The sequence below is a fragment of the Prosopis cineraria genome, unplaced genomic scaffold, assembly GCF_029017545.1.
Source record: "Prosopis cineraria cultivar Desert tree isolate PC_DT_omini unplaced genomic scaffold, ASM2901754v1 PC5, whole genome shotgun sequence".
Lineage (NCBI taxonomy): Eukaryota > Viridiplantae > Streptophyta > Magnoliopsida > Fabales > Fabaceae > Prosopis > Prosopis cineraria.
In genome coordinates, this window is record NW_026555336.1 from 41,066,612 (window position 1) to 41,080,042 (window position 13,431).

The following is a 13,431-nucleotide window of genomic DNA, read 5'->3' on the forward strand; positions in this document are numbered from 1 at the left end:
TTTATAATTTATGTTCTAAATTTTAACAAAAACATAAATTTATTTATCCTTCAATTATATTAAAATTTAAAAAATATGCTATAAATTCATCACAATGACATTATAATATTGAAATATGAACTCGTAAATTTTTATAGTTTAACACCTGAGACTTTGTATGAATTAATTGATCATCCTAAACCTATGAGTCATTCTCCTTTTTTATTTTTTATAAATAACTTTAAACTAATTCTCCAAAACCAAAATCAACTAGTTAGAATAAAAAAGCTATTTTAAAAATAAATTTATTTTTTGACTTTTTTCCTAAATTTAAAAAATAATAATTTGATACGTGAAAAGCATTTTAAAAAATATAAAATATTACACTTTTTTTAGAATTTGATAAAGAGTAGTTTTGGAATTTTACATTAGAAGTTATAAAAATTAATGAAAAGTGACTTATATAAATGATCAAGAAAACTTTTTAGAATGTGATTAATAAAAAAAATAGGAGGGAGTACATATTTGGTAAAATAGTTGTATATATTTTTATATATTTTTCCTACATTGATTTGAGTTTTTAGACTATATTGGATTGTAGATAATGTTTGTGATTTTTTTTTTGTCTAATAGCCAACAATGTTAGTGACACAATGTGATATCTTTACTTTAAGGAAAGGCTTCAAGCCAACATTAACTTGTTTGTATGAAACATCAAACATAATTTGCCAAACATCAAAGCCCTTAAGGTTTTTAGTTCTTCTCTCTCTCTCTTGGTTTTTATGCCTCAATAATACCCATAACTTCCAACGGGATTTATCACTGGAAACAACCATTGAACCAACCTTTCGATGAGCTGGTTCTTGGTAAGAAGGAAAAGAAGAAAAAGAAGAACTCCAACAAGGATGCTATTGTGGATGACTTCACTATGGATAACTTGATGCTGAGTGATAGTAAGGAAGAGAAAGGTAATGTTGTTCGACTTGATTCTAAATAAAGTGAGAACAAGGAAGAGGTGAAGGAATAGAGTACCCCTCTGATAATGAAAAGGCCTCCTTCGTATAAGGACTTGTTATTGGGGTGCAACGGCATGGCGAATATAGATGTTGTTGTGGAAGAATATGACCTATTTGAGGATGTCAATCATGTACCTTGGAGTATTCCTCAACCATCTCCAAAAATTAAGAAATCAATGGAACAGTTCCTTATAATTCTTGCCATAAAGGTAGAATTTAAAGAATCGTGCAAGCCATAGAAGTATGCTCTGGTAGTAACGATCTTGGTTCTCAAACTAAACCTTGGCCAAATAAAGCTTTGGCCATCAAAAATATGGAACATTCTTGAGTTTGAAATTATCAATTTACCAAATAATTACTTTATTGTTAGATTTGATGAACTAGCAAACTATAAGGAGTTATATTGTTAGGTTTTACTTAGAGGGCCCTAGATGATCCAACAACATTGCGTCTTTGTGCAAAGATGGATGCCTGACTTTAATGCTATAGATGATCCACTAGGTAGAATGCCCATTTGAATCAAAATTCCTAATGTATCAATGTACTATTATAATAAGGTATTTATGTAGAGACTGGGTAATAGAATGGGATGTACTTTGCATGTAGATCTTAATACCATCAGAGAGGTTGAAGTCAATCAAGAGAAGAAGGAAAAGATTGAAAGAGGTTGCCATGCCAAAGTATGTGTAGAAGTGGATCTCTAAAAGAAACTCATACCCATACCAGAGTTATCTTTGGCAATCAATGGTTTAATATTGAATATAAAGGCATTGGTATAGTTCGCTTTCTATGTAGAAAGTATGGTCATAAAAAAGAGAACTACCCTTTTAATGTATAAAGAAATGATGTCATTAATCTAAGACAACATTTGCATTAGGGTAACACATCCGACAATGCCACCAAAAAAGATGAACTCATCGAAGGGGAACAAGCTGGGTACCTAGATGTTTGTGGAGAAGAAGAAAAATGTAGTTCATGAGGAAAGAAGGGTTTAGAGTAAGGCTGTCGAATTCCCAGAGAGGGGATGTATTTGTTAGAAAAAGCAAAAGTGAGTGGCAATAATTCAATTTTTTGGTAATAATAGAGCTTGATAATGAGGAGAGAGATAGGGAATACACTACCCTTGATAAGGTCGAGCTAAGTGCCTCCGACAATTCTAGAGTGGATAAAGGTAAATCAATTATAAGAAAGGAAAGCCAGAGGGCTAAGAAAAAGGATATCAATACCTTGAGCAAGGGTTAAAGAACTAAGGAGTCAGGGGGTGTAAGGAATCAACTCAAAGGAAATAATAAAAAGGAGAGACAACTTCTTGGTGTGCATTGGGAATAACAAAATTTCCTTGATGGGTAGGTTCTTTCTTATAGTAAAGCTAGGCCTATGAACAAGTTGGGGGAGAACAAAAATTATGACAAGTCCAAACATAGCCACAATATAGTCTCAGAAAATTTGAATCAGGCTAATTTTATTGTTATTAAGCCCATTATAAACAAGCCCACTCATAACTTTCAAAATACTCTAGAGTTGAAAGAGAACAAACACCCAAACCCCACACCTCTACGATGTCAAACAGCGATGTGGTTTTGAATTCTTCATTAGAGTTATCGCTAGAGAATTCTCATCTTCTTAGTATAGATGAATCTAATGGGTTGGGAGTAGCGATGAGATGTTGCCATCGTTGGTCTAAACTGTGGTTATAGAGACCCAGATGGAAGATGATTCTTCCGTGTAAGTCCTTTACTTCTTTTTTTAATCATTAATTTTTTTAATGGTTATAGGAACATGGAATTGTAAGGGGCACTAGAAATAAAGTATTCCCATAAATGATTAGAGATTTGTTGTCAAATATGGCATTAAATTTCTTTATCTATTGGAAACTTGTGTAAGTAGTGCTAATGTTGATAAAATATCATGTTGATTTAGGTTTTCTAACTAGATTAAAGTAAAAGTTATAAGGTTTTCAAGTGGGATTTGGTTGCTGCGAATGAATCTGAGTTTACTGTTAAGTATGTTTATTCTTCCTCTCAATTTCTCTATTGTCATATTAATAATTGCTAGAATAATTTGGTTATCTTTGCTTCCTTTGCCTATGGTGAAATTTCATAAAGTCATCTCTTTCCTTTATGGGATTCTCTGTTTGAAATTTCAAAAACTATCACTAAACCTTGGATTGTTGTTGGCGATTTTAACACTTTTCAAGAGCGTAAATGACAAATTAGGTAGCTCCCCTCCTTTTAAGAGTAATATATTGAATTTCAATCATTATCTTACTATCTCTAGTCTCTTTGATGTTCCCCTTGTCGGAGATAAATTCACTCAGGAAAGAGGAAGGGTGAAAGAAAGGATTGGCTAGGTTTTTTTGTAATGGAAAGACTTGTTTGGTAATTTTAAAACTCATAATCTTCCATAATTCAAGTTTGACCATAAAGTTGCTGTGGTAGCAAATGTATCTCCTGCCTCTATTAGACCTCAGTCTCAACTCTTTAAATATCTCGAAGGACAATTTCAAAGAGGTTATGGTGGTTACTTGGTCAAACAAGGATTGGTTGGAAGGAGTCTCTTTCTTTACAACCAACGCTTTGTAGTGGAATAAAAATGTGGCAGGAAACATTTTGAGGAAAAAGAACATCATTGTGAAGCAACTTGAAGGGATAGACAAAGTTGGTTCCAATAACTCTAATAACAAGATAAGGAAAGATCGAAGGATAGCTTTGGTAAGAGCTTTATAAGCTATAAGCTCAAGAAGAAATAATTTGGTTTAAAAAACCTCGCTGTAATTGGCTTAAGGGGAGTGATAGGAATACCAAATATTTTTATGAGAGTATATTTTCAAGAAGAATTAATTTAGTTTAAAAAATCCTACTGTATGTTAATTACGATATGATGCGAAATATGTATTTAACATATGAATTGTGACTTGAGGATTTGTATAACATGCTATGAGATCATATGTTGCATAATTTTTTTGATATGAAGAAAAGGTATATAAATGATTATAAATTTGATTAGTTGATGATGAGTTTTAACAAAGATATATTTGTTGATTTTGAAAGTAGTGATTGTATGTAAAAATGGGTAATATAATCTTGTGTCAGGCTGTACCATTAATAGACTTGTAAGGCAGTAGTGAGCCTAGGGGGGCCAAAGACCATGGAGGGTATGGTGAGATGTTACACTTGAAAGTGAAAATAATGTTGAGAAAATGATATTGATTTCACTTAGGTAGTGAATTACGTGAACCCAACGTGTTAATAATGAATAAATAAGATTTGTAAAAATAAGTGGGCATTGTACATGGCATGATTAGTTGGCAAGAGTTCGCCTAGGGAGATTGGGAGGAGTTAAAATCTATATAGTATTTTGAATGCCCTTCGGTGCACAGAGGTATAGTCTTATCCCATAATTTATTAAGGGACTAGAACCTAACTATCTCCACCAGTTTATTAAGAAGATTAACTTAAGACATATGACACCCTAGAGATTTAAGAGTGGGGGAAGCCGCGGTCTGAGGGTGATTCATATAATCGTTGGCCGAGTCATATCTCATAATCAGTGAGCTTGAATAGTCTAATCACATGGACGGAGCCCTATTTAGTGTTATAGCCTACGGTTTCAATGGGAGAAAATAAGGAGAGTATGAGGCTAGTTGATCGTTACCTATGTAAATTTATGACGTGTCAAATGATTGTGATATGGCAAGTTGTGTAGGTATCGGGTTATAGTCACATGTCTTAATATCTTGTGATAATGTACCTAGTGTATGTGGGATAGAAATGAGTTAAATGTAAATGATAAGTTATTACTTATATGCAAGCATGTTTTAAGAACTTAATTTTATATGCATGTATTTGACTTCAATTAATATATAACTGCATAGGGTAGGTATTATCTTAGTTACTGAATGGCTAGACTCACCCCTTTCATTTAACCCTTTACAAGTTCTAGCTTTGGTGTAAAGAGGAAGAAGGCTCAAAAGGTTAGAAATTAATTTATTCCTACTGTATGCCTCTATATTATATTTATTTTTTTATAATAGAATATTGTTACAAATTTTAGGTTCATCTCATTTGCACTTGCATTAATTGGTTGTTTTAAGTATCTGGATTGTATTTTGAGCCTTGAGTGATTATGTGTGATAAGTTATATATATTGATAGGGCCAAAATACTAGTGCAAGTGTATAAATGATATTTTAAACATGTTACGATTGGTTTTGATACAATGTAAAGCAAATTACCTTCCCTTTATGTTTTTAGTGAAAAAGGGGTTAAGGAATGATTTTGTAGTATATTGGTATCTGAGTGTATATGACATATTGTATTAATAGTCCTAGGTCTAATGAACATGGTTCGGGTGTTAGGAAAGACTTTTGGCACATGTTTTAGGTTTTGAACACCCTTGGCTGTGAAAAGTGATAAAAATAGGTTTGAGTGTTTAACTCTCTAATGTGACTTATTTTGAAAGTAAAACCTATGTTATTAGCTAATTTATGGAGAGAGTTTTTTGTAGACACCTAGATCATGTTATTCGAATGGAGAATTGAGACACATTGGAAGTTCTCTAATTTTATTGTCAAATGATAACAGAATTTGCTATAATTAATGTGCAACACGCCATGGTGCATGGGCGCTTGAGTTACAATGCGTGGCATAGAGAGTAACACGCTATGATATAGTGTGCACGAGCCACAGTACATTACTCTGTCTCACAGCAAACATGTTGTTTTTTAAACTATTTTTATTTTTTTTACTCTTCTAAGGTATCTTATGCTTTCATAACTTGTTTTTACTCTAATATAAGAGTTTATGAATGGTTTAGCTCATTTTGATTATGAAAACTTATGATCTACTTGATTTAAAACTCAAACTTGGTAATCTCCTTAATGGGTTAATCTATTGATTACCATAAGTTTAATTAGTTAATAGTGTTTGGAAAAAGGAGATGTTACATGTTGTGCATGGAAAGGCTAGGTCATGTGATCAATAGTTTATGCTAACATAAAAAATGAAAACCTTTTAAGATTTTCCTTTGAGGGCTAGCTATTTCTCACTTGTTTTTTTATGAATGTTCTTCTCCTTTTTTATGAAGCATCATGTGCTAAGGTTTTGTTACTAAAAAATGTAATTTGGGTTTCTATAAAGTCTCTAGTCATAGGATGAATTTATCAAAAACCAAGTTGTATTGTTCTAAGAATATTTATTATAATAGGAAAATGGAGTTCAGCTAGACTTTAGAGGTTGGCCTTACTTCAAATCCAAGCAAAAATACCTAAGGATGCCTTTCCTCCACAAGAAGATTACTAAAAGAACTTTCTCTCCCTTATTGCAACAAGTTGGGAAAAGATTCTCTTTATGGAAAGCTAAGTACATTAATTTGGAGGGGAGAAGTGTCCTTAGAAATTCCATTCTATTAGCCCTTCTTAGTTACCTAATGCAATCAATGCTAATTCCTAAAGGTGTATTGGATGAAGTTAAGGAATATAGTAGAGCCTTCTTTAGAACAATTTGGGTGATGGGAGAAAAATGCACTTGATAACTTGGGACAAGGTGAAGAGAAGAATGAAGAGGGCCTTGGCATCGAGGATCTTCACAATCAAAACAAGGCCTACATCTTCAAAATTTATTGGGGTATTCTAACTAATAAAGATGCTATGGATTAATTGCCTAATATCCAAATATAGATATAGTGAGAGCAAGATGCTATGATGATTAATAAAAGAAGGAATTCTCATATATGGAATAATGTCATTAAACAATGGGACCTTTTCCTTTAAGGAGTTAGTATGGAATTAAAAAATGGTTGTATCATAAGCTTTTAGTGAGACATTTGACCTCCCACTAATCAGCCACTCATTCTGTTTGCTATATTTAATGGAGATCATTTTAACTTGTAAGATAAAGTGAGTGATTTCATTCTTCTCGAGGGTAATTGGGATGCACACTGACTGGCACCATGTGCATAAAGTGCAAAAGATACCTTTTAGCGAAGACCCTTGAATGATGGGAGATTTTATGTTAGTTCTGCTTATAGATTTCTTCATACCAAAGGTGACCAGCATTCTGAAGGCTTATGGAATTGGCTGTGGAAGTGGCCTATCCTAAAGAAGTTAGAGTATTTTTTTTAGAAAATTGTTTTTAAGAGAATTCTATGTAACTATCTTAGAACCCAGAGAGGTCTTGAGCCAAGTGTGTCTTGTCCTTTTAAGTGAGAGAGTGACGGAATTGCTCTTCATATACTTAGACATTGTCAAATAGCGAGGGAAACATGGGAGGCTATTATTAACCCTTTATATTATAATTGTTTCTTCTCTTATAAGTTACATGAGTAGATTTCTTGGAATGCTAAATATAAAAGTAAGATTAATAAGGTGGTGTAACTATCTATAGATAAAAATTTTCTCCCTTATGTGTTAGATCTTGTGGATAGGTCGATGTAAATGAATTTTTAACAACTATCATCCTTGTACTTGAAATAATACTCTGGTCTTATCGAAAAGTTTGGGTCTTATAGTTTAGTAGATTTAGAAGACAAATGGACTCTTCCTTTACAGGGAACTTGTCAAATGTACGTGGATGCTTTAACCCTGCAAAACTCCTGACTGCTTGTGAAGATGTAATACAAGATTCTTCTGGTAATTAGATAGCTTGTTTTAGAGTTAAGTTGTATAAATTTCTAATCACTAGAGCTGAGATTCTGGTGGTAAGCAAAGGTATCCAAGAGTATACTTTGCTCAACCTTGACAGATTTTGAATTCATTTTGAGTCATTGAAAGCAACTAATCTAAGTGTTAAGGGTACTTCACCAGACCACTCCTTTATGAACGAGATTTTTCAAGTTCAAATGGCCTTAATTAATGAGCCTTATTTTACTGTGACATATTCCTCATGTGAAGTAACCCTGTGTGCTGATATTTTGGCAAAAGATGGTTATGTTGGGATGATTTTTTTGCATATTGACTTTGAAGTTCTTGAGATTTGTAAGGATATTTATATTAGAGATAGATCTGTTTGCCAACCTTTAGGTTTTTGCAACCTTGTCTTGTAATCTCTTCAAGTTTATGAACTTGTCTTTTTATTAACAAAATGTAGATACATGTTTCATTTGATATATTTGGCTAGACAGGGGGGCCTTAGAAGAAAAAACATAAATGAAAGGACTTTCCTCTCTTTATTTGGCAATAATATAATATTTTCTCTCTCTTCTAAATTGGGAGATCTAGAGAGAAATTTGCCTTCCACCTCCTCCTTCGTTAAAGTTCTTTTGTCCATTTTTCTCATATATAACTAAAATATAGTATCAGGTAATAACTAAATTAGAGGTAAAAAAATAAATAAATAATCATCAACCATTTTTAGAAAAATACATATATTAAATATTTTGAAATTAAAACCCTTAATTATTAATTTATTACTTGAATTTTAACTTGTTGCAACTAAAATCTTGCAATTGATTAAATTAAAAATTATAAAAATTGAGCTATTACAAGTCCATAAATTATAAGAGTCAATTGTTTTGAATTAAAATTAAGTTGTTAATGAAAAAATATAGAAAGTTGTTTTGAGACGAAAGTTTAGAAAATAAATTATTGGAGAAGTAAAAGTTACATACAAAAATTAAAGAGAGAATGACCCATTAAAAAAAAACATGCTAATGACAATTAAGTGTTGTAAAATATGATAATTATTTTGTAGTCATTGGAGACTTATTTGTCAATTAGTTTTAATGTGAAAAAACATTTTTACCTTTTCATAAAATAAAGGAAAGATGATCCTTAGACCTAATAAATGATTTTTAGTTCGAAAAAATAGTTATTTTCCACAAGAATGTAGTAACTAATTTTTAATTATTGGATTTCATTGATAAAATTTTTTTAAGGAACAAATTATAATTTTCTATTTCATTTTAGTCAATTTTCTAAGAAAACTAGTAATTTTTGAAAGAAAATAGTAACTATTTTTTAGTTGTTGGACTTTATTGATAAAAAAATTGTACAAAACAAATGTCATTATATTTTAATTATTCCCTTAAAAACTAGTCATTTATAAAATAAAAGTAGTAACTAATTTTTAATTACTTGATTTCGCTGATAAATTTTAAGACAAGGCTGTCGAGCATGTCATTTCACAAAAAAAATGTAAAATTTCAAAAACTAAAAAATAATTATTACATTTCACAAGCTTTAATTATCATTTGTATATTTTGTAATATTTTTACTTGTTTTCTCAAAATTAAATTATTCAAGTAGCAACAATTATTTTTTAGAAAGAAAAAATTCCTTCTATGTTACATCTTTGATAGTTTTTTGTAAAGTTTTTTTTAATAATCTTAATACTTGTTTGAATTTCAGTTTACATTTGTCAAAAATATATTTAAAGGATCTAACTATTTATTAAATTCAGTAAAAATACATTCTAAATGTAATTTAAATATATTTTTAAGAATTATTTAAACAGGTTTTTAGTTCAAGCTTATTTAAAGTTTAGGTAATTTGTACTTAAAAAAACAAAAAAACAAACAAATAGTATATTAACAAAACAGGGATAGATAAAAGCCCACGAGCCAGCCAGGCTCGGCCCAATGCGGTCCGCTCCGAGAGACGGTTTATCCCGCGTGTCATTGGTCGCTGAGACCGAAACCCTTGCCCTACTTGCTCTTCTGAGTTCTGAATTCAGATCATAACTGCCTGCCATGAGAGGCCTTTTCTCCACCAGCAAGCTGTTTGGCAGCGCAAGGGCATTGTATGGAAGAAGCAATCAAAGCGCGCAATGGGGTCGTGCATACAGCCTGGTCCCAATGGTGATTGAACACTCATCCAGAGGAGAGAGAGCATACGACATCTTCTCGCGTCTTCTCAAAGAGCGGATTGTCTGCATTAACGGACCCATTTCCGACGATACCGCCCACGTCGTCGTTGCTCAGCTTCTATTCCTTGAGTCTGAGAACCCGTCCAAGCCCATCCACATGTACCTCAATTCCCCCGGTGGTGCTGTCACTGCAGGCACGTCCTCTTTCAACTTGTTTTTCGTTTCCTTTATATAAATTTCCCGTAGTTTCTGTCGTCATTTGCGCTAATGGCAGTGAGCGAGCAAAAATTGACATTGTTCTTTCAAACTCCTGATTCTCTGCGTGTTGTCAAGTATTTTTTTTCAGTGGATGAAAAGTTGTTTTCTGCCGATGGGGGTCATTTCAAGTTCTCAAATTGAAATGCACATATATAGAAACAAAAATATACAGCGAGTTGTCACCATCTGGTTCGATGTTCCCTTAAGCTTTCTTTGTAAATCCTCTTGCTTTCTACTTCTTCAAATTGTCTTGCTTGATCTTTGGATATGCGTAGTCCTGGTCCCTAGAGTGTCTTTGAACAAATTTCTGAAAATGTAATTTTTATGGTGGCTAAACTATCGAAATAACTATATGACAACAAAAAATTAGCACACACTAGGACAAACCACCCTATCAGCTTGGTTGAATTGATTTTGTAAAGTTCCTTTGTGAGATAGTCAAGGATCAAGCAAGATAATGAGTGTGTACATACTTTAATACAGTTCTTGCAGTTGAGTCAGCAATAGAGAGCATCCGGTATTTGTTCAGAACTTCTGAATAACTAACCAAAGTATTATGCTATCATGTGGATTCTTCGAGATCTTGGGCGCAATTGTGCACACTGACCACTGCAATGTATCCCTTGATCCTAACGTTTATGGAAAATGATAAGAAAGAAATAGATGATGAGAAATAAACTGTCAATAACATAGAAGCGGTGAAAGTGCTGGGAGGGAGATAAAAGTAAACAAAACTGAAGAAGAAAAATAAAATGAGAATCCAAACCTGAGGCACGAAGGCTTAGAGAGAGGGTGAACAAGGTACTTGACCCTTTGAAGTGCTGGATCTAATTGGCGTTTAAAAACTCTTAAAGATTGGCACTTTTCATTTTGCCCATGTCTTATGAGTTGTTGGACTCATGTTATTTGCCACTTTGTACCAAGTATTTGTGCTGTCGGCTTGACACCAATAATTTGCACTATGCATGCAGACTGCTAACTAGTTTTGTTTCTGATTATTACTTATTGTTCTTCCAGGAAATCATTTGATAGAGCGCATTTTGTAGACATGCTTTCTTTACAGCCTACCACATTATAAGACTTTGCAGACTCCTTGCATTATAGTGGAAATTAAGCATTTAGGAATTGTTCAGGAATGGTCTGCCATCATTTTCATTTTTCTTCCAACCAATGATGCCGTTCCTTCAAGCAGGCTTCTCAAAAAGAAAAATAGCGATAGTAACTGAATTTCTGAACTGTGAATCTGATGACACGTGAGTTTTGGCCTTTTGGCACTATAACATAGTAACATGCTGAACGTACAAAATCTTCATTCTTCTAGTAGTTTCTAACCCTAAGTTTAACTTAATAATCAGTCTCACAGTACAGTTGGTGATTAAGAGGTTTACCATGTTGTCTTGAAACTTGGTGTGATCCATCTATGCCTGAAAGTTTCCATTCCTGATGATCCTTCTATGATAAACCCCTACAAAAGCAAAGAAATAATTCCTGAAATCTGGCCTACCCCACCACTGTACAAGCACATAACAGTGAAATATTTTGAAACTCCGTTGCCTTGTAGAAGTTAAGTCCTGCATATGGAAAATTTGAAGACTTGTATTAGTGTTCATGTTCCTAATCGGCTAATCCTATGCAATGTGCAGGCCTTGCCATATATGATACTATGCAGTACATTCGGTCGCCGATCAACACAATCTGCTTGGGCCAAGCTGCATCTATGGCTTCTCTCCTATTAGCTGCAGGTGCCAAGGGTGAGAGGCGGTCTCTTCCAAATGCTACAATCATGATTCATCAACCTTCAGGTGGTTATAGTGGGCAGGCAAAGGATATCACAATCCATACAAAGCAAATTGTTCGGGTTTGGGATTCATTGAATGCATTGTACACAAAACATACAGGACAACCATTAGAGATTATTCAAAAAAATATGGATAGAGATTGTTTCATGACTCCAGAAGAGGCAAAGGAGTTTGGGCTTATTGATGAGGTTATTGATCAAAGACCAATGGCTTTGGTGACTGATGCTGTTGGTAATGAGAGCAAAGATAAAAGTTTGAATTAGAACTGGCAGGGTAAAATTTCTCTGAATACATTCTGTTGTTTTTAAATGCCTCTTTGCCGCCTGAGCTATACATGGTTGTTGATTGGTCATTATCACTATCAATTGAATATAATCTTTGCTGGTATGTAATTCTGTTTATTTAGTTTTCTCTCACTCTTTTTTGTTCTAACTTTTCATGTTTAATTTCTATGGATTGGACGCCTTACCTCATATGAATGATTCTTTTCTCCTCGTGTTCTTCCTCCAGGCTTTACTTTCATTGCTAATAAACCCTATACAGCTTTTCAGGGAGCATGATTGGAGTTCTAATTTCACAGTCACTGTAATTGTAACTCTTTTACGTATGTGATACATTCTGAAATTTCGTTTGTTCTCATGTTAGGTCTTTGTCTATATGTCAATTTGTTTGTCTACATACTAGTTTCTTAATCTAGTTTATGAATCGTTAAAATGTTAACTTGGTGGCAACACAAGATTACTAATAATATAGATTTTGTCAGTTAGCTGATTTTCAATTGTGGATGGTATGATAGAGATATAAATTACATGGAAGCGCAATATTATAGTTTTTAGATTATAAATATTTTGTGTCTGGGGAGACACTGGGGTCACCTTTTGTTAGCAGCAAAGGCTAATTTCGTTCGAGGTATTAAGGACAATGTTAGATTATAGATATTTTAGTAATTGCGAAGTTAAGTGTAACGAAATACGCGAACAATCAAATAGAAAATTGACTCCTTTATTCAGGATTAAAATATAATTTTTCTCTGTAATTGAGACTTGTCTAGCCTTGAGAGCTTGTTCGGCTGCAAGAGACAGGCTTCTAGGACATAGGAAAGACAAGGATTCTAGACTTTTAGACCATTTGGTTAAATTTTTCTCTTCCTTCACCATTTCGTTCTATTCCTTTTGATTTTATTATCATCCTTTAAGGTGCCCTATGTTTACCTAGAGGCTTAACTTAAATTAATATGTTAATAATTAATAATTTAGTGCATGAAAGTTTAATTTCGTCTTGATTTGATTTTTGATACTTGCGTTTTTTAAATTTGTTTTTTGAAGGTTATGCTTCATTTATTTAATTCTTGAAATATAAAGTCTTGTTTTTTTTTTTTAACCGAGTCTTGTAATTTTCCTCTGGTGGTAAAAGGTACCTTTGTTGGTCATTAATTGATGGCACAAATTCGGGTAATTGTTTTCTATTTTCAATAAGTGAGGTTATACAATTTTAATAAAGGATGCAACATTAATGTCATTATTTATTGAAATCAAATTCCACTTTTTCAACTTTTTAAAATCAAATTTATTGTAATCTC

At 32.9% G+C, this 13,431-nt stretch overlaps 1 protein-coding gene across 3 annotated transcripts; it reads left to right on the top strand.

Annotated features, from left to right (window-relative positions):
• The first annotated feature begins 9,611 nt into the window (after positions 1–9,611).
• Positions 9,612–12,630, top strand: LOC129310536 (ATP-dependent Clp protease proteolytic subunit 2, mitochondrial). Of its 3 annotated transcripts, none has more exons than XM_054952401.1 (3): positions 9,612–9,989; positions 11,697–12,125; positions 12,363–12,630. In XM_054952401.1, the coding sequence occupies exons 1-2, from the start codon at positions 9,680–9,682 to the stop codon at positions 12,113–12,115; spliced, it is 729 nt and encodes a 242-aa protein (XP_054808376.1). In that variant the 5' UTR covers positions 9,612–9,679; the 3' UTR covers positions 12,116–12,125; positions 12,363–12,630. The 3 variants fall into 3 exon arrangements, with proteins under 3 accessions (XP_054808376.1, XP_054808377.1, XP_054808375.1); XM_054952402.1 differs by having other exon boundaries at positions 12,396–12,630; XM_054952400.1 differs by lacking the exon at positions 12,363–12,630 and having other exon boundaries at positions 11,697–12,325.
• The last annotated feature ends 801 nt before the right edge of the window (positions 12,631–13,431 follow it).